A 20,239-nucleotide genomic window follows, 5' to 3' on the forward strand; every position below is an offset into this window, starting at 1 on the left:
CTGACATGATAAATACCTTGAGTCAAATTCATTGCCTTTAATTAAAGTCATTTGGACTTCTCTTTCATTTAACCTTCGACTAAGTTGTCAAAAGAAAACGAGCTCAGCCTGATTTAGCTCTCTGTTTTTGTTTCGGCCTCAGGACGAGCGGGCCACAAACAGCAGCAACGGCAGCCAGAGACACGCTCAGGGTGGAGATGAAGAGCAGGCAGAGAACATGGAGAGCATGTTATCACATAATGACAGACCGAGTGCTGGAAAGACATGCTGTAGTTTCTCCAGGAATAGATGCTCGGTCGAAGAACTAGCAGGAAAATGAAGGGAAAAGATGCTTTATACAAACAGCTTTTATTTTGCCTTCATCATGTACAAACTTTGTTGAAATAGTAATACAGTCTTACTACTTAAGCTGCATGTGGTTCTTTTAAGGTCAAACCAAATTCAGCCACACATAAAACAAAGCTTTTAAGTACTTTAGAGTTCCAAACATTAAATATAGGCACTGGAATAGCTTAAAAGGACAAATGTTTTAAGACTACAGCATTGTTCAAAGGCTGTCTCTGCCACAAGCACTGAAAGAGCTCTTTTGTTCCAGATAATAGGCCTGAATCCACATAAAAAGGTCCTGTATAGGAGGAGCAGAAATACAAGTTAAGCTGTCACAGGCTTTGGAGGTTATAGTGGCAGCGTATGTTGCTGTGCTGAACTGCAGACCACAGGAATGGCCTATTTTTAGAAAGATCTCCTCCTCTCAGAAGAAAAGCAGGGCTTGCCTCCTCACTGAGAGTCCAGGATGTCTGTGGGTAGGATGTCTGGTTTGTTGCTCGGGCTCTGTGATGTCTCCCCTGACCAGGGAGAAGAGGGGGTGACCTGGTTATAGAGGATGTCCTCAGAGCCGAGAAGCGGTTCTTTAAGATTCAGGTTGTAGATGAGGAACAGATTGAGAGCAACCATGGCGAGGAGTGGGAAGAAGGTCAGACCTGAGCCGAAGCCTCGCCAAGAGCTGCACACGTTTAGGCTGACCCAGTAAACAAGCCTGCAGAGGGATGCAAAAAGAAGAAAGAAAAAAGAAATCAATACACGTTCGAAATCCACTGATACACCTCCTCTGCTGGTGTTAAACCACGCTCACTTCAACAGCTGTTAAAAGAGTATTTACAACCTGAGGAAGAGAGACAGTAGAAGCATGTCTGGTATCCTTCAAACCACCGCTGCTCATGGAAGGGAATACTTCAAAAAAGGGGGGAAACTTAAGAACAAAAACAATGGTATGAATAATCCAGGTCCAGGCATTGAAGATGGTTTGTAAAATATGAAAGGCCTTTAAATTCACAGGGCTGGAAACATTAAAAATACACTATTGTGTATAGCAGTGGTTCTCAAATGGTGTGGCAAGGCACACTAGTGTGCTTCAGGCAAGTCTAGGTGTGCTGTGGGAATTTGTACAACACGTTATTACTACAACTTTATGGCAAGTACTGTAACCAGGCCTGCCCACAGATCTGGCTGGACCCCTGAAAAACCCCAGAGAACGGGACCCCCCCAGTTGGGATTTATTGATGATATCAGTGTATATGTGTTGGATCAGTAGCATTGGTGCTAGCATTCTGGCTAACAGTTACCTCATTAAGAGATAAAAAGTATGGCGAGCCATTACTGGATTGAAATAGGTGTTGAAATGATTAATTCGTGCTACTTTTAACCAAGTTAACATTTTTTCTACCCATTTTTGCCACTTCTTTTGACAAACAATTTTGCTGCTTTTTTAAAGCATTTTTTTCCACTTCTTATTACTACATTTGACCTATTTTTACAACTTTTTTTGAACTTTTTGCCACATTTAACCCATTTTTGCTACCTTTTTGCCACTTTTGGCCCAATTTTGCTATTGTTTGGCCATTTTTTCCCATCACATTTAACCTCTTTTTACCACCTTTTAGTAACTTTTTTGCCACTTTTCTGCAATTTGTGATTTAATTTGCCACCTTTCTGACACTTCAACCCATTTATGCCACCTTTTTGCCCAATTTTGCCCACTTTTGCCTTTATAAGACCACTTTTTTGCCCAATTTTGCCCTTTTTAAAATCACTTTTAACCCATTTTTACCACCTTTGTACAAATTTGAACCCTTCTTTTAGGCCACTTGAAACCCATTTTGCTGCCATTTTGACACTTTCAACAAGTTTTGCCAATTTCCCATTGTTTGGCCACTTTTTACCAATTTTTGCCCATTTCTGACTTTGTTTCTTGCCTTTATTTGCCCAATTTTTTAGGCAGTTTTACCAGACTACTATTCTTGTTCCAGTATGCATTCAAAGAGAGAAAATTGATTTTGTGCTCCGCTTTCTAACTAGGGATGTTCCAATACCATTTCTTCCTTCCCGATACGATTCCAACACCAAGGTGTTGGGTATTAGCCGATACTGACTACTGATCCGATACCAGTGTAAACTTTTTGGACTGACTGTGCAGACAAGCAGATTATTTTAGACCTATATTTGACTGAGAACATGGCTCAACAAATAGAATCATGATGCACAGCATCTCTGTGACCCTAAAGTTGTTTTCCTGCACGATTATTGAATTTTACTGCTAAATGTCAAAATAACAATAATACAGGGGGTTGCCCCACAGGCTCTCTCTATCTCCTTTATGCTCTATTCGGGCAGCATCACTTGATTACGGGGCAGCCTACAACTGGTTGACAGACCCTCACAAAGGAAAAACAATATGGCAGCTAGCATTCAAGTTAGCATTCCAGTTAGCATTCAAGTTAGCATTCCAGTTAGCATTCAAGCTAGTGGTAATAAATGATCATAATTCAACTAAGATGGATAAAAAAGATGTTCAATATCTGGTTCACTGGTGTGGATTTAATCGTTAAAGTCCCCAAAAGTTGCACGAGTTCCAGGCTCGCTGAAAATGCTGCCACAAGAGATTCAAAGCCATCAATAGCGTCAATGGGAAAGCACAATGTCTAGCTTTAAGAGGAAAAACAAGTAAGAGGCAGCTATTTAGGTTCAAAAGGTATTTAACTTTTGATAAACTGTGTCATCTCTGTTAGTGTATGACAGCGCCACTCTGGAAGGTATTGTAATGATCACATTCAGAGTAAAACTGTCACGGAGCCACCTTTCTTTGCAGCTGCAGTGTGTCCTTTGGTTCTTCTTTGCTACTCAAAAAACGGTAGCCCGTGCATGCAGTGTTTTCCTGCAGCGAAGAATTTATTTCTGTTTTATAGTGCTAACATTTAGCATGGCTAAATGAAAATATAAAGGTAAACCAAACAGTATCAGGTTGGTGCATAAACTTGTGTACTTGCCAATATCAATACCTGCATTAGGGTTAGGGTTAGGTTATTCATGGAAGAGTAAATCGAGCTCCAACCACATTAAGTAGGTGTTTAAGTCTGACTTTGAAAAGTTCAACTAATACTAACATACACTATATGGACAAAAGTGTTTGACCACCTGTTTAAATACATGTACTTTAATAAGGAAGTGCCCCCCCTTTTGCAGTTTTTACAGCATACCCTCCTCTTGGAAGGCTTTGCACAAGATTTTGAATGTTTCGGTGGGAATTTGTGCCCATTCATTCTCTATAGAGTTTATAAGTTCAAGCACTGATGTTGGCCTGGCTCACAATCTCTGTTACAGTTCATCCCAAAGGTGCTTGATGGGGCTGAGATCAGGGCTCTGTGTGGGTCAGTCAAGTTCTTCCACACCAAATTCATCAAACCATGTCTTTATAGTCCTTGCTTTGTGCACTGGGGCACAATCATGTTGGAATAGAAAATTACCTCCCCCAAACTGTTGCCACAAAGTTGGAAGTGAAGCATTGTCCACAATGTCTTGCTGGAGTATTAAGATTGTCCTTGGCCTAGCCCAAATCCTGAAAAACAGCCCCATACCGTTATCCCTCCTCCACTGAACTTCACATTTGGACCAGTGCAGTCAGGCAGGTAAAGTTCTCCCAGCATCCACCAAACCAAGACTCCCCATCTGACTCACAGGTTTTGTGCTTACATTAATGCCAGTGGAAATTCAGAACTCTGGAATCAGCAGAGAGTTGGCGACTTTTATACACCATGTACCTTAGTAGTTGTTGCCTCCGCTTTGTAATTTTATGTGGTCTTCAGCTTCATAGTTGAGTTGCCGTTGTTCCTACACGCGTCAACTTTCTACTATTATTTGCAGCTGACAGTGGGATATCCAGCAGGGATGAAATTTCACAAACTGTCTTATGCAAAGATGGCATCCATCACAGTACCATGCTTAAATTCACTGAGCTCGTCAGAACGACACATTTTGTTTCACAAATGTTTGCAAATGGAGACTGCGTGGCTCCGTGCTTGATATACACCTGTAGCAATGGGTCTGATTTAAACACCTGGATTCAACAATTAACAAGTGTGACCATATACTTTTTTCCATATAGTGTGGCTAAGCTAGCTGTTTCCCCCAGTTTCCAAGCTAAGCTTACTTTTCTTTGCTTATAATGCATCCATAAAAAAGACAGTAATATTCACATCCAACAAAGCATTGCAGAATACATAAAATATAGGGAGAAAGAGAGACTAACTGATTTAAAAAGCGAAGGTTTCTATGAGCTTTACTGATGCTGCTGCAACAAAATGAACTGGTAGAGAGTTCAGTAAGGTCACACCATGTTAACTTCTCTGTGTCTCTATAACACACTGCCAAAAGTTCTGCTTGGCTTTGTTAATGACAGTGGGCTGTGTTCATTTTTAGCTTTGCTAGCAGCGTGGCTCCAGTATCTCTTTTTCAGTCCAACACTTTGGTTCAGACTAAAATAACACAATTACTACTGGATGCATTTGTGTGCAATTTACTGAAATTTATAGTTCCTAGAGGATGAATCTAACTGACTTTGATGTTTCCATGATTTTAGCTTTACTGCCAACATCTAACTGGATGAAGTGACATGAAACTCAGAAGACATGCTGGATGAGCTTAACTTAAAGTTGTAATAACATTACCAGAGTAATGAATGAAACTGACTCTGACAGATCTTAGAGTTTTGTGCAACTGAATTAATCACAGCATGCTAACGTGCTAAGACAGGGCTTATGGTGGACATATCTGCTTAATATCAGCATGTTGATATTATTATGGCTGATAATGATTCTGACTTTCCTGTGAGGATAGCCTGCTGTTATCATGTAGCTTGTTAGTTGAAAGTAGAGTGCCAGCATTGTTGGCAGTGTTTCTTTGAAGTGTGAGGTCAACATTTTCAAGTTTTAGGAAGTACAGCTGGATTAAAAAGTCAGAGGCTCTCCTGTCATCAAAATCCAATATGGCTACCGTACATAATAGTAACCAAGGGTTGTGCAATGCATTGTTATCATTGGTGTTGCTTACAATGGCTAATCTGGCTAATGCAAACCTCACTTTATTCACTCTGTAAATCTTAGTTGTTGAGCTGAAACATTGTCATTTAGGATGGGAATCTATTCCCAGTTCAGACTTGACATAAAAAGGCAGTTTTGTCACCATATATATTCTGCAATTTAAATCTATAACACATGCTGCACTTTGGCTGTGAAGCTGGTAGTTTCATTAAAGTGATCTATGTTTCGTGTCTTATGTCTGTCATGACAGAGTATTACTAAGATTAGCCTCACCTTCCTAAAACAAACATGGCGACCAGTATTGGCACCAACTTGAGCTGGTCCTGAGGCAGTAACGTGGCCATGACAACAAGGTTGAGGATGTAGAGGAGTAACTGCTCCATGGACGCTGTGACAAACAGCTGCTGCACCACCCGTCTTCTGGAAGTTGTGTCCATCGGATCGAAGGAGGCTGTGCAGAACTGGCACACTGCTCCAATAATCATTGCTACGAGGGATACAAGAGCAATACATTAGTTGGCATGTCGAAGCATGATTATATTTCAATAAGTCAACTTCAGCACTCCTAGCTGCGTTTTGTTTTATCTGACTGCCTACTTTGTTTATCGTCATTTGAATACAGCAACTGCCAACAGACTCCCTTCATGCAAATACATCTCAATAGCACTTAGTATATAAAACTGCAAAAGCAAATGATCTGGATGGGACTATTGAAAGAAATTTCAAATCAGTAGTTTTATATTTGATCCATCTGTAGCACAGAATGGTGGAGGCCCTCAAAAATCCAAACATGCATATGTCTGTAGTCAGCAGCTCATTACATGTACCGGTAATTTTATGGTTACCTTATCCAAACAGTGTTAGATTGCTGGATGAACTGATAAGTTTAATTCCCCGTTTATACACTGAAGATATCCAGTAATGACACTGAGCTATTGAGTTGGGTTAACTGGTGAAGTCTTTCTGACATATGGTCAACAATCTGATCTGTTTAGTTTACTTATGCAACGTCTTTTTGTCAGCTGACAGCAATGACTTAAATGCCGGACATAACAGCTTGTTAGCATTAGCATTAGCATAGAAGTTTAAAATTTTCATGTTCATAACACTGCCATCCCTTGCTATGATACAATACTAACATTGTGAGAACAAACTTGATTATCTGGTTTAGATTCATTGTCAGTATTATATTTACCTAGAAATCCTCCTACAAAATGTGCCATGCATTGCTATTCGTGCTAAACAGTGATCATTGTTTCTATTTGGCCTTGCTGGGCACCCCTGTTACAGCTTGGAGGAACCTAGACTGCACTTTGTGAGTCACTGCAGTAAATTACCATCACAACAGTGGGGAGTTTACCCTGGTTAATCTAGCTTGTACCTCTGAAACACAAAACAGACTGTCTAATACAGTCTGTCTGCAGACCGTATCTCTGACCACCACTCTAACAGACTGTCCAACTAAGACACCGTCTGTTTCAGAATGGAAATACACACCAAAACTTACAAAATAAAATTGAAGTAGACTTCCATTTAGGGTTAAGGTAAGGGTTAGGATACCAAAGGTTAAAAGTTAAAAACTTGACCTGCAAAACATAACAGAGCATCTAATAAAGCCAAATAAACTGTCTGCTTGCAGGAAGCTCACCCTCTGTGAAAACATAATTAATATTACCTGGCAAGAATATATTACAGAGTTGCTAACCTTGCTAACCTAGCCAAAGCTAAGCTCACAAAGTGGCTACATAAGCTATGTTCTCTACGTAACTAGATTAGCTTTAGCTATATTTGCTAAAGCTCACATTGCAAAAGCTAATTTATGCAGTAACATTTATTACAAAGCTACATTTACTATGTTAAGTTTAGCTAAAGCTAACATAGCTAAAGCGAGCCGCTGTTCATGGAACTATTTCAAAACATATGTCTATTCATAATTTGGTCCCAGATTAGACCTCTGATATTTTTCTGTTTTATCAATGAAATTTTGCTTAGTCTGTAATGTTTGCATTGTGGTTATTTCGTAAAATCAAATGTCAGCTTTATGCATAAATAAAGTTGAATTTTAAAAAATTCTAAAACTGGAAATACATTGTACTTTTCATTTGTTTTTATTTTTTATTTCGTTTTCACTTTCTGTGTTCACTTTCAGTTTAGATTTAATTTGTTTTTACTGATGGTTTGTTGGTTTAGTTTAGTTTTTAATTTGCAAAAATGCTTTGTTTTAGTTTAGTTTTTTTTTAGTTTTCATTCATTTAAAGATGAAGTTTGAATACAACTCTGGACATAAAACTACCACTGTGTGAAGTCTTAACCAATCAAATCAGGCCATTTTACACTCTCAGGCTTAGGTGTAGGTGCCAGTCAGTATGGTTGTGTAAAAGACTAAGGACACTAAGGATATTTTGTCTCTATATTTTCATTTTATTTTAGTTTTGTAAGCGCACTATACAGTTTTAGTTAGTTTTCGTTTTTTAGTTTATTTAGTTTCAGTTAACTAAAATGATTTTCGAATTTGAGTTTTAGTTAACTATAATAATCTTGAACCAGACCCGTCTCAAATACACTCTTATTGAACTCATTGCACAATAAAGCAAAACTTCCACATAAATGGTCATGTCTGAAATCACAATCATTCCCTACTCTTGATAGTTAGCTGTCCCTAGTGTCTAAATGACTATAGAACAGTAATTGGCACAATAAAAACAACAGTTTTACACTATTTTGACTGTGAACAATGGCGGTTTTGCCGTCCCACTATTAAAATGTGCAGCAACACAGCTTGGGATTGAAAACAGCTTTAGAATTTCACCAATGACTTAAATCATATTCAATGCATTTTCCCTAAAATGGATAAATTAATAAGAAGTTCTGTGAGTTTTAGCAAAATAATGATATACACTGTATTTTTATCACATGTAAACCATTTGTGCACACAGATGATGGTCTCTGGTATTTTATCATAACAATGATTTTCATTATAAGCCTTTTATACCTTATTAAAACATATCATAGGTTTCAGTAAAATACCACCAAATATGAACTGTTCTGAGCAATCAGGTGGCATTTTCTGCTCAATAAAGTTTGTGATGCATTATGGGAAATATTGCTGGGATACTGACCATGGGATGTTTGCTTCTCTTCACAGTGCATTGGGAGATAAAATGAGTGCACTTAATAAGGTAAAACAGTGATTACTCAGTATTTGGACATCTATAAAAATGCATATTTATTAAATATGCGCTATGCAGTGAATATGTTGTGATTTTGGACCCAGCCAGTGTCTGTCTAAGCAGCTGGTCTGCAGGAACTATGGAGTGCTATAGGAGGGTTGGTTGCTTGGTCAGTTTAGATGTGAGACTGGTTGAACAGGTATTTACTTTTACTTTTCTTCTTCAAAAGGCTGGTAGATAAAGGCAGTGCACTGAATGTTATACTGGATATCTGTACAGTTTTGAGTTTTTGTTGTAAAGGTAACATGGTTTTCTTCTTTTTTTCAAAAAATGTAGCAGTTTTTGAACAACAGCAAACTTCAGTGAATGTGGAAAAGTATTTAATGAGTAGAAATTGAATTGAATTGTCATCTGTTGTCCCTAAATGTTTTTCACATAGAGATTAAAACAGGAAAAACAAAATAAGTTTGGATGCTTTTGCCACCTGCCCTCTTCTCTCTGTCTGAGGTCGCCCAGGTTGGGAAGTGATTTGAATATTCTGAAACAATCAGGCCACAGCCGGAGAGACAAGAGAGGCAGCCAGCCTCTTATTCAAGTTTCCATTTAAAGCTATGTGAAGCAGAGGGAAATTATGCTTCTCTCTGCAGAGGCCCAAAGAGATGTCTGAGGTTTAAGGGTATGAAATTAAAGAGGACAGGGGGACACTGAAACATTCCTAGACAAGGCGGCCAGACAAACCAAATCCTCTTAATCTTAATATTTCATTTGTGGTGCTCACACGGTTGTGTTTTGGAGTGTTAGTGCACAGGTGTTTACCGAGCAGGATGGGGACGGCTGCCACCACGCAGCAGCACAGGGTGAAGACGATGCGGCTCGGTGTGTCAGGGTAGTCGGGGGGTTTAATGGGGACGTAGATATAGAGTGCATAGAGGAGCCCAGATGCACACAGAAGAGACGCCAGGACTGAGAGGAAAGCGGGAACCCGGCCGCTCTTACAGCATCGACACTGGCAGCAGTGGCAGCAGCATCGTCCCCGATCTGCGGCCTCCTCCGTGGCCACATAAGTCTCTCCCTGCCCCTCTGAGCTCCACACAGTCAGCTCCACGCTCTCCGGCGGGGGGCCTATCAGAGGTCGACCCTCATCTACTGTTGAATCCAAGTTTGTGGACTCTGGGCTCCACCTCGGCGTGTCTGTGCCGTTGGGAATGTCTCCCTGAGAGGCCGGGGTTGGAAAGCCGATGCAGTTTTCCGTGGCAGCGTCCAAATCGTGCTCTGTGATGATGGGACTGGAAAGAGTTTGATCCAGCTCCCCCTCCTCCTTCTGATTTGCACGTGGCTCCTCTGGGAGGTCGTCTCTGGGCTGCTGGTGGCAGGGAGCAGGGCCTGTTTAAACCAGAGCACGTTTTAATACAGAAACCAAAAACAGATACTTAAAGCAATGAAATACAGACTCTGACACGTCAGTCAGTCTCTCATCGCGTGTTAGACATGTCAGGCAAAGCAGAGATCAGGCTGACATGCTACACTTTTAAGAGAGTGGGAATTTGGTTCAATAGACCTGTTATTAGGCCAAAAACAGCTGGTGGGCTGCTGATGACCCTATTTCTTAACTAACTGTGCTGGCAAAGTTTTGACCTATAGAGAACCCAGCACCAACCAAACTGTCTTGCTTTCAATTCACAGTGCCTGACTCTGACCCCCTTTCACTTCTGGAGCTAGGCCAGGCGAGATGAGCCTGATGAATAGAAACACTGTGAAGTTGGTGTCTTTAAATCGCGTCCCATCTAGAACCGTCACAGTTTCTGCAACAAGCTCAAAGAAGAGAATCAGTAAACATGACTGGGTTTGTTTCCTTTTCTCACTCAGAGTAGATGACAGTTCAACACGAGTCTGAAAGGAAGTTTTTCTTGCCACTGTTATTTCACCAAATGGTTCATAGTGCTTTACTCATGCTTGATTAAAATTTTCTCCTGGTCTCTATAACAAATATCAGGGCCAAGAGCATGAACAGGAAACGTTGTATGTTGTACGCAAACAATGTGCTACACTGGGATTTGAGCATCACTTTAATATGCTAACACAATATAAACCAAGTGGTAACCTCCATGGTTAATAAAATGAAGCTTAAAAAAACTGCAGTACCGCAAATGCCCACTAGAGGCTGGCAGCAAAAACACCATAAGTCGCATACACAGCCATGTTAAAATGCTGATTTTTACAGACAAAATAAAAGTGTTCACAGGTTGGTTCAAAAATGTGTTTTGGTTGGAATAGTTCATGTCTTAAGAGGCACACACTATACTGGGAGTAAATTAAATAAATTGTTTTGGTTTTAAAAACAGAATGAGTTCTGCATAAATAGTGGCAATGGTTGTTATGACTACAAGGTTTAAGACTCTCCTTTAATCCACCTCTTCGTCTGTTTCTAGGCTGACTAAGGGTTAGCTTGTGACAGTGTTTTCAACATGGCAAGTGTTGCAGATTAGCTTTGAAAGTCCCCTTTAGTAAAGGGGCCATGTGCAATAAAAAAAATGTTTCCATTTGATGCATTGTACCAGAGTTAGCTAAAGCTAATTTACATCTGCAGTAACCAAATGGCTGATGTCACTCAGGACTTGTCCAATATTTTCTATGGTCTATGATAAAAACTGAGATACAGTGCATTAAGAAAGTATTTAGACCCCCTTCACTTTTTTCAATTTTGTAAGTTGCAGCCTGATGCTACAGTCGTTTTACTGTCATTTTTACTCTCATTAATCTACACTCAGTACCCCGTAATGACAAAGTGAAAACTGATTTTTTTTTTTTTGTCAGACTCTTTACTCAGTACTTATTTGAAGCACCTTTTGGCAGCAAATATAGCTCCTGGTGTTTTTGAATATGACTCAACAGGTTTGCACACCTGGACAGGTGGTTTTTCTGTCATTCTTCTTTGCAAATCCTCTCAAGCTCAGTTAGGTTGGATGGGTACCGTCCTGTGTTGTCTTGGCTTTGTGCTTAGGGCCATTATCATGTTGGAAATTTAACTTCGGCCCAGTTTTAGGTTCTGGAACAGGTTTTCATTTAGGATATCTCTGTACTTTTCTCCATTCCCTCAACCCTGACCAGTCTCCCAGTCTCTGCTGTTGAAAAACACCCCCACAGCATGATGCTGCGACCACCATGCTTCACTATTGAGATGGTTTTGGTCAGGTGATGAGCAGTACCTGAGTTCTTCCTGACATAATGTTTAGATCTGAGGTCAAACTGTTAAATCTTGGTTTCATCAGTCCAGAGAATCCTGCTCTTTTCAGTCTGAGAGTCTTTCGTGGGCTTTTTGGCAAACTCCAAATGGGCTTTCATGTGTTTTGCATTGCAGAGGGGCCTTCGTCTTTCCAGATCAGTGGAGGCTTGAGTGGTTGACCTACTGGAACGTTATCCCATCTCCACATAGGATCTCTGGAGCTCAGTCAGACTGACCATCAGTTCTTGGTCACCTATCTTACTAAGGCCCTTGGCTTGGTGACCAGCTCTTGGAAAAGTCCACCACAGGTGTAGAAACATCTCAGCAACGACAAAGAGAAATGGGAGGAACCTGAGCTAAATTACATGTGTTGTTGTCAATAGTCTGAATACTTATGTCAAAAGATATTTCAGTTTTTTGTTTTTCAGAAATTTGCTTTCAAATGTACAGAAAAATAACTGGTGACAATGGAGAAAAAATACTCATAAGACATGAGGTTTGCTCAATAATTGTCGCTCTATCTTCATCTCTCCTGACTACGGTTGTCACGTCAGCAAAATATGGACCAGATATGATAATAAAGAATCTTATTGATACCTTTTTTAGATAAAAAACTGAAGTTCTAAGAAAGAATATTTGGTCATTTCTTGATTCTAATCACCAAAAATTATCATTGAAAATCTGCAACACTGTCATAATTGAACAAATACACTTGCTACTCACATTTGTTAAATTAAATATATCAAACTTCAGACCATATTTGGAACAAAACATGACTGAAAACTTAGGTAAAACAAACAAACAAGTTTAAAAGTACATCATTACAGAAGACATGAGAGGACATGCATGCATGGTTGTTTTCCAGAGAGCTTGAGAAAAATACCACACTATCAGCTTTTTTAATTTCAAGATAGCAAGAAAAATAAGCCATGCTCTAGAGAAAATACGCATAATTTACGTGTTATCACAGCACAGTGAACTGAAATTAAATAAACAGATGTGTGTCTGCTTAGGGCTCCCATACATCACAGTGTCTTAGTCACATTTTTCGCCAGTTACACATTTGCAATTCCTCTGCAGTCACTTTCAATCAGCTTTTGGCTGTAATGAACCTCTTGAATTTCCCTCAAGATTACTATCTATCTATCTATCTGTCTGTCTGTCTGTCTGTCTGTCTGTCTGTCTACTGTTTTTAAAGATGTGGTTTCAGGAGTATCTAAACTTTTGAAAACCTTAGCCCTTTCTCAGTTTGGTCTAAAACTCTATGATAGTTTTTACTAATTTACTCCTTGGGCTCCGTCACACAGACGGTAAAAACAAGCTGCAGTAATAACTCACTCTTTGGCTGATCTGTCGCTGGTGGCGGTTCAAGGGAATGCTGGGAGCCAGAGACAGAGTGGGAGGACGAGTGCAGCTCCTCCACTGATGACTCGGGACTGTCTGATACCGGCGCCAAGGAGATCTGAGTGTCCAGGTCCAGGAACGGGGAGAAGGAGAGCCTGGTTGGGTCGATGTCCTGGAGCTGGTTGATAATGTCACTGATGGACTCCTTCATGCTGTCGAGCTCCTTCACGTTTTGCCGGTTTGTGGCCTGAAGCCCCGAGGTGCTCATAGTCACACAGCCTGAGGGGAGCAGGAAGAGGTTCAGACAGAAACCACAGCAGAAAACAGTTAAAAACACCAAAACCAGGGTCGTATGGGGCAGTAAAACCACCTCCAGTCTCCCCAGTGTCAAAGAGCCAAATCAGTACACAACTTTACCAAAAAACCCAACAATGATTCATTGCTACTTTCACTAAAATAGAGCAACTTTCTTTGAACATCTGGTGGCACTTGTGGGAAAAGGCAGACATAAGCCACATCATCACAAACACTTACAGTAATCTTTCAAGTCTGAGACAGTGAAATCTAACACAGTGCACCATTAACACCTTCTTTACTAACCTATTTAAGCAGTCGCAAAAGTTGTTGCCTCAACAACTTTATGCCTTGTTTTTTTAAACAAGGAAAGCTTTAACCTCCATATAAGGCAAATAAAAATCCTTCACACCAAACTTTATTTTGGCTTAATGTTGAATGATGTCAAACTGGCGATTCTTTGCTTTTTTTGGACACAAGGAAATCAGTGTTGATGTGAGTTTATATCTGTGATTGTACAACAGTCATTGCAGACGGGTTAGAGTGTCAGAGTTTATTTTCCACTGTGAGGTGACAGAGCCTGCAGGTTCAAAATGTTATTATAAGGTTAATATAATAAGAATATTCAGGTTTGTAGTTTGTAGTGAATAAAGATTAAGGCCTCTATATGAGAACAGATAAAGCTTCATGAATGGTAACCTGGCTCTCTACCTCAAGTAAGCATGTTTTTGCTAGTGAATTTTTCAGTGATTTCTTTTATACTTTGCTAACACATTTTGTCTTCTTCTCTTACAGTCTCCTACTTCCTGCAAGTTCTTCAGCCTGCTACTAGCCTGCTCACTCACCATTGTTTTTGCACCATTGTCTCCTGTTGAATAAACTCCTATCCCTCTACCTCGGCTCATGCCATGCTCCTGGGTCCTAGTCAGCTAATCGTCACACTTAAGTTTCTTATGAATATGATTTTTTGTAAAAGATACACAGTGCTTAAAATATTTATTAGACCACCTGTCATATTTGTCTCAGAGACCATCCAGCATCATGAAGTGCTTTAATGAAGACTCGTTGATTTTCAGTGAGCTCTCCACGTTTTACCATTCTGAACAGGAATGAGGAATTTCAAACTGAATTCGCCCAAATTTGAGCCGTCTCACTGGGCTTCTCTGAGAAGTCAGAAATTAATCAAGCATAACATTCAACCACTAAAACTCATTTTTCTCTTCAGGAATGCAAGTAAATAACTATAATTTGACATATTAATCAAGAAATATTAATGTGCTTCACTATTTTTTCAGTTTTTTTGTAAATCAGTAAATTTTAAAATTGATGGATAACAATAATAATTATATTTTAACATTAAAAATATCATTTGGGTTAAAGAGCTTTTACATATTGGTGTATTAACCATTGCAGAAACATAAAAAATGATTTTGGTAATTACCAATGCTGTTAATTTAGGGCAGCTGTGGCATAAACCTTACTTTGGTTAAGGTGGTCTAATAAATTTGTTAAGCACTGCATATTTGAAAAAACAAAAAACAAAACGAAACAAAACATGCTTTGTCACTTTTTAGTATTTAAAGCAGATGTCTGCGTGGTGTTTTCACTACCTTGTCAAATAACCCTCCCGAGCATGACTTTAATACAAAGTTATAGTTAGCAGTCACTTAGATTAGCTTAGCAATGGTAGCTTGTCAACTTTCTTTTGTGAAAGTTGAGATGGCTGAAATCATTCTATGAAGCTGTGGTAGGGACACAGTTTGCTAACTTTAGCTAACTTTATTTTCTTTAACAGTGTGCCCCAAACGCATTCTTCTGTACTAAATGCTACATTTTTTGGTGTAAAGTTTGCAAAGTGCGTATAAAAAAAAAAAAAGCTGTGTACTACTGGCACACTTAAAACCATCCAAGAATTGAATATGACACTTCACACCTCCAATGAGCGTCATATTGGTGACATAGCAACACTGTACTGTTAGCATACTAGCCCGCTAGCTAATGTTAGCATCTGTATCAAAGGCAAAATATGTTCGGTTTTCTTTAAGCAAATAATTTTAACATAAAATACAAGTTACATGAATCTAATGGTCAAATTTTGAGTACAACTGCTGTACATCTGCTTACAACTTTCTGTTGGAAAAGAAGAAGAAGTAAAGAGGGCTGGTTAAACCATCATCACTTCCTGTAAGTGCAAAACAGCAGTGTGTGATTTGAGACAATACTAACCAGCTGTGGTTAGTACTGCATTTAAGTGTACTGTAATACAGTACACCAACAAAAGTAAGCGATTTGAGACATACTATAAGTCAAAGCAGGTAACCAGTTAACCAAAGCCCCCATATTACTGTATACTTTGAAAAAATATATTTAATGAAACTACAACTTCAATTGTTTAACAGTAAATGTGAAAACTATTTGTCCTTGTTTTAATTAAGTGACATTGGAGGATAAACGACCTGTTTAAGGTCATGCCATGGCATCTCAATCAGATTTAGGTTTTAGCTTTGTCATCCAAAACATTCATTCTGCTTTTTCAGCCATTCAGAGATGGACTTGTTGGTGTTTAAATCATTGTGCTGCTGTTTAACCCAAGTGCATTTGAGCTTGAGGTCACAAACTGATGGCAGGACATTCTCCTCCAGGATTTTCTGGTAAAGAGCAGAATTGATGGTTTCATCAATTACAGCGAGTGGTCCAGGTCTAGAAGTGGCCCTAGATCTTCAAGCTACTGCCACCCCCATGTTTGAATGTTAGTACAATGCTCTTTTTATGAAATGCTGTGCTAATTTTAACCAGAAGTAATGGGGCACAAACCTTCCAAAAAGTTCAACTTTTGCCTCGTCAGTGCACAGAGTATTTTCCCAAAGTCTTGCAGATCATCAAGATGTTTTTGTCAGATGTGAAACGAGCCTTTGTGTTCTTTCTGGTCAGCAGTGGTTCTGTCCATCCACCGGAAATCCACTGGCCGGCCCAGTGGGTTCTTTTGTGACCTCCTGGATGAGTCGTGCGCCCTTGGAGTAATTTTGGCAGGCAGGCCACCACGAAGGTTCCCCATTGTTCCAAGTCTTCTGTTTGTGGATAATGGCTCTCAGGGTGGCTTGCTGGAGTCCTAACGCCTTGGAAATGTCTTCCTGACATATTACAGACTGATAGATCTCAGAGGCTAAGTTTCTAATCTATTACTGAATTTCTTTAGATTGCAGTATGATGCGTTTCTTTTTGAGATCATTTAGCTTACCTCATTTTGTCAGACAGGATCTATTAAAGGGATTCCTTGATTCAACAGGTCTGGCAGTAATCAGGCATGGGTATGGTGAGTGAAATTGAACTCAGCTTTCCAAAAAACGTGGTTAATCACGGTTAATTCATGATTTAACAAGGGAGGAGAAAATTACCTTTTTGTATTGGGCCAGGCAGGTTTTGATGGCTTTTTTCCCCTTAATAAATGAAATCATCATTTAACCCACTGAGACTCGTGTCATATATGACAAGATGTGACACAGTTTATAAAAACTTGAATAACTTTTGGACCATAAATCATAGCATCTTCCTTTTTTCCCCCTGGCAGCCATTTTACCATTCCAATGCCGCTATCCACGCCTTCATAACCCTTGCAGAAACTTCACTAGCAAGCCTGGAACTTGGGGGACTTTCCAGGGCATGTAAAGATTAAATCCACACCAGTAACTCTGATGTTCAACGTCTTTTTATCCATTTCAGACATTACTGCTGCTAGTTTAGTATGCTAGCCACCATTGTGTGTCCAACAACACTTGGTGACTGGCTGTGACAACCAATGGCAGGCTATTTCATTGTTGCATCATACTTTGTCAAACTGCGCGTCTGACTGGGCAGACCATGCAGGAGAATGCCTGAATAGTTCATAATGGAGAGAGATAGAGAGCCTGTGATGTGGCTCTCTGTGTCACTGCAGACAGGAACTGGTTTGAATAATGGCACAAACAGAGCCAAAACAGGATTGTCACAGGATAATATTTTCAATGTTTTGGTTCCCAAGAAACGGTAGAACAATCATGTGCAAAGCAGCGTCCCAGTCAATATTGTTTACTGTGTGTCACAATAAATATCTTTGATTTTCAATTTCTGATTTTTTGGGGGGGTCTTTTTTTTTTGTCCCATAACTTTAAAAAATTAAGTGGCATTACTGCAGCACACATATTCTTAAAGCCCAGGGTTAGAGTTTGACTGTGCACCATGGGTTTGATATTTTACAAGCTTTTAAAGACAAAAAGTACAGGTGAGACAAAATGGTTACAAAAAAAAATAGCTTAGGGCAAGAAGAGTTTAAAACTGCATTTTATATTCATTTGGGTTATCTTTGTCTCATATTAAAATGTGTTTGATAATCTGAAACATATGTATGAAAAATATGCAAAAACAAAAGGGAAATCAGTAAGGATGTAAATACTTTTCAATGCACAACAAGAAACAAAGGACAGATTAAAGTATTTACCTTGATTTAAATATTTAGATACTCATGGTGAGCAGTTTATTGAATATTCGACTGGTGTGAGAAAAAAAAAATCATAATTTCCAGAAACAAATGACCCAAATTAGTCCTGAGAATTTTGAGAGCCTCTATGGGTGCTGAGAACCACTGATCTGACAGATATATGGAACTGGTTCATAAATGGAAAGTAGGCTTCGTACTTTCACTGTGCGACAATATCACTGTAAATCTATGAGGCCGGCTACATGCATTACTTGAGTAAAGTGGATATTCTTAGCGACTCTTCTTTTTTATTTCTTATTCTTTTGAAGCATGTTATTTGTTAAATAGGGAGTTAATTAGGTTATCTTACATGGTCTTGAAACTTTTATCTAGGTGAATTCTTTCTTAACCACGAGGCACCCAATCACAAGGAAAACGCCTAAAAGATCCATTTTTTGCACACCTTTGATGTGCCGTTATTTGTCGGTGAAACGCTTTGATTAACATCTGCTCTTTGAATTAAAGCTTTTTCATTTTGGATGTTTTTGGCGCACATCCAACGGTGGCGCAGAGTCGGCACACAGAATCTTCAGCGGGGATCTTTCTCCAAACGAATGCGGACTTTACCATGTATAGAGCGCAATTACAGGAGGCGTCGCGCTCTTTTTTTTCTGGGTCGGAGAGGAATAAATCTCGGTGGTTACCGGAGTTGGCGTGGATGTGGAAACGCGCGTAGGGGGGGGCAATGTGCTGTTTGAACTTTTCTCCTGCTGCTGAGCAACTCTCTCAGACAAATATGTGTTACAATTCCCCATCCTAAAAGAAAATGAAGCCTTAATGTGGTCTGGGCTAGTGCAGAGGCTGCAGGAAATACCTAATTTGTTGATAAATGAATCAAAGGATGCAAAAATGCGCTCGAGTCCGCGTGAAATCTGTGCGTAAAGGAGACACGAGAGCACTGAAACCTTATATTTAGTGGCCATTCAGCAGGAATTACATCACTGAGCAGATAGATTTCAGAGACAAATGTGACCTTTTCAACTTCAGCTCACATTATTCATTAGAAACATGCCTCGTGTAAATGGACTTACTTTAGTCGAAGCACTTCCAGACTGTTTTGGAGAGTTTACTCTTCTCGCAGTTAAAAAAAAAATCCCTCCGTCCTTCTCCGCCGTTCTTCCCTCCCCCTCCGTTTGCTTTTGTCTTCCAGGGATCCTGAACTTCTGAATCAAATTTCAAGACGGACAAAATACTAGGCTTTTTTTCTCCGCCCACACAGGAGTGTTTTTTTTCTTCCTGGGTACCATGTCAAACACCATATGGAGCAAATAAAGCCGGAGCATGAGCAGGAGCAGCAGGAGGAGGAGGGGGAGGAGAGGAGGTACTTTTCTCTCAGTTTACCTTCAAATTCAACATTAACAATTAGGAGTTTATCTACACAAGACGGCAAACATTTACAGAGCAACTAAAGCTCATCACTAATACTCAGAGACAGCCTGACAGGGTACTCAATGCACTGTATACTGTCTGAATGTTTCATTTATTTACTTAAACATACATGTAGTTAACTCAGCTCTTATTCAATATTAATATAACTTGTTTAATCCAGTAGCCAAAGCAGCGATCGATACAGTTTACCATGTTTGACTGTGCACAGATTCCCACACATAGATTTTTCTTTTCTTTCAGTTTTTTTTTTCATAAGTTGATACCCAAATATCTTCCATAAACACTTTAATGTTCTGGTTATCTGTTAGAAACATGTTTGCAGTTTGTGTCTGTTTCCTGGTCTCATTTACTTCAGTAGTTTTATTATTATTATAATCTCATAGATTTATGAATTTAAGCTCCGGAGGCACTGTAGGCTATGTTGATTTTGGCGCCCCCTGTAGAAAAAGTAACTGCCAACACATTATTTTGAGTTTCTCAAACTATGTTAAAAAAAAAGACAGCTCAACACTATGAAACCTGTCACTTGTTTCAGGTGCTGATTTTTATTGGTAATATTTTAACTAGTAGCTGCTGGGCTCCTTTTTGTTGTTTGTTTTTGTGGGTTAAAGAGACTTCAGTCGGCTGGTCATTTTATCAAAGAGGTGAAAACACAATCCAGATTCAAAGTAATCTATTCAAACGCAGATGCTGTGCTCTCTCTGCTCTCACAGATCCAAAATGCATTCATATCATGAGAGCAAGGCCACCCATAAAGGGGGGATAAAGGGAGAGAGCTCTCTGGGGCCCGGACAAATGGGTGGCCAATGGAGGTCAGGAAAATCATGGTCCACTATTATAAGCTTATTTTATTTTAACCTGAATAAAAAACACTCTTATCAAAGCAACACTGTTTTTTAAATTCTTGATGCTGTTGTACATCTTAACCTTTTTC

The 20,239-nt window shown here is 39.5% G+C and overlaps 1 protein-coding gene across 1 annotated transcript; it reads right to left on the reverse strand.

Annotated features, from left to right (window-relative positions):
* Positions 1–331: 331 nt before the first annotated feature.
* Positions 332–19,066, reverse strand: LOC121512523. Its single transcript, XM_041791824.1, has 5 exons — positions 18,948–19,066; positions 13,104–13,388; positions 9,359–9,925; positions 5,646–5,859; positions 332–1,036 (listed from the first exon to the last, which is right to left on the reverse strand). The coding sequence occupies exons 2-5, from the start codon at positions 13,375–13,377 to the stop codon at positions 778–780; spliced, it is 1,314 nt and encodes a 437-aa protein (XP_041647758.1). The 5' UTR covers positions 13,378–13,388; positions 18,948–19,066; the 3' UTR covers positions 332–777.
* Positions 19,067–20,239: the final 1,173 nt, after the last annotated feature.

Source organism: Cheilinus undulatus, linkage group 7 (assembly GCF_018320785.1).
Source record: "Cheilinus undulatus linkage group 7, ASM1832078v1, whole genome shotgun sequence".
In the NCBI taxonomy this organism is placed as follows: Eukaryota; Metazoa; Chordata; class Actinopteri; order Labriformes; family Labridae; genus Cheilinus; species Cheilinus undulatus.

Coding starts and splice junctions, on each gene's coding strand:
- LOC121512523 (XM_041791824.1), bottom strand. CDS start 13,377: ATGAGCACCTCGGGGCTTCAGGCCACAAACCGGCAAAACGTGAAGGAG. Junction 5,860..9,358: donor AGCCGTCCCCATCCTGCTCG/GTAAACACCTGT, acceptor TATCCCTCGTAG/CAATGATTATTGGAGCAGTG. Junction 1,037..5,645: donor GCCATGTTTGTTTTAGGAAG/GTGAGGCTAATC, acceptor ATCCCTCTGCAG/GCTTGTTTACTGGGTCAGCC.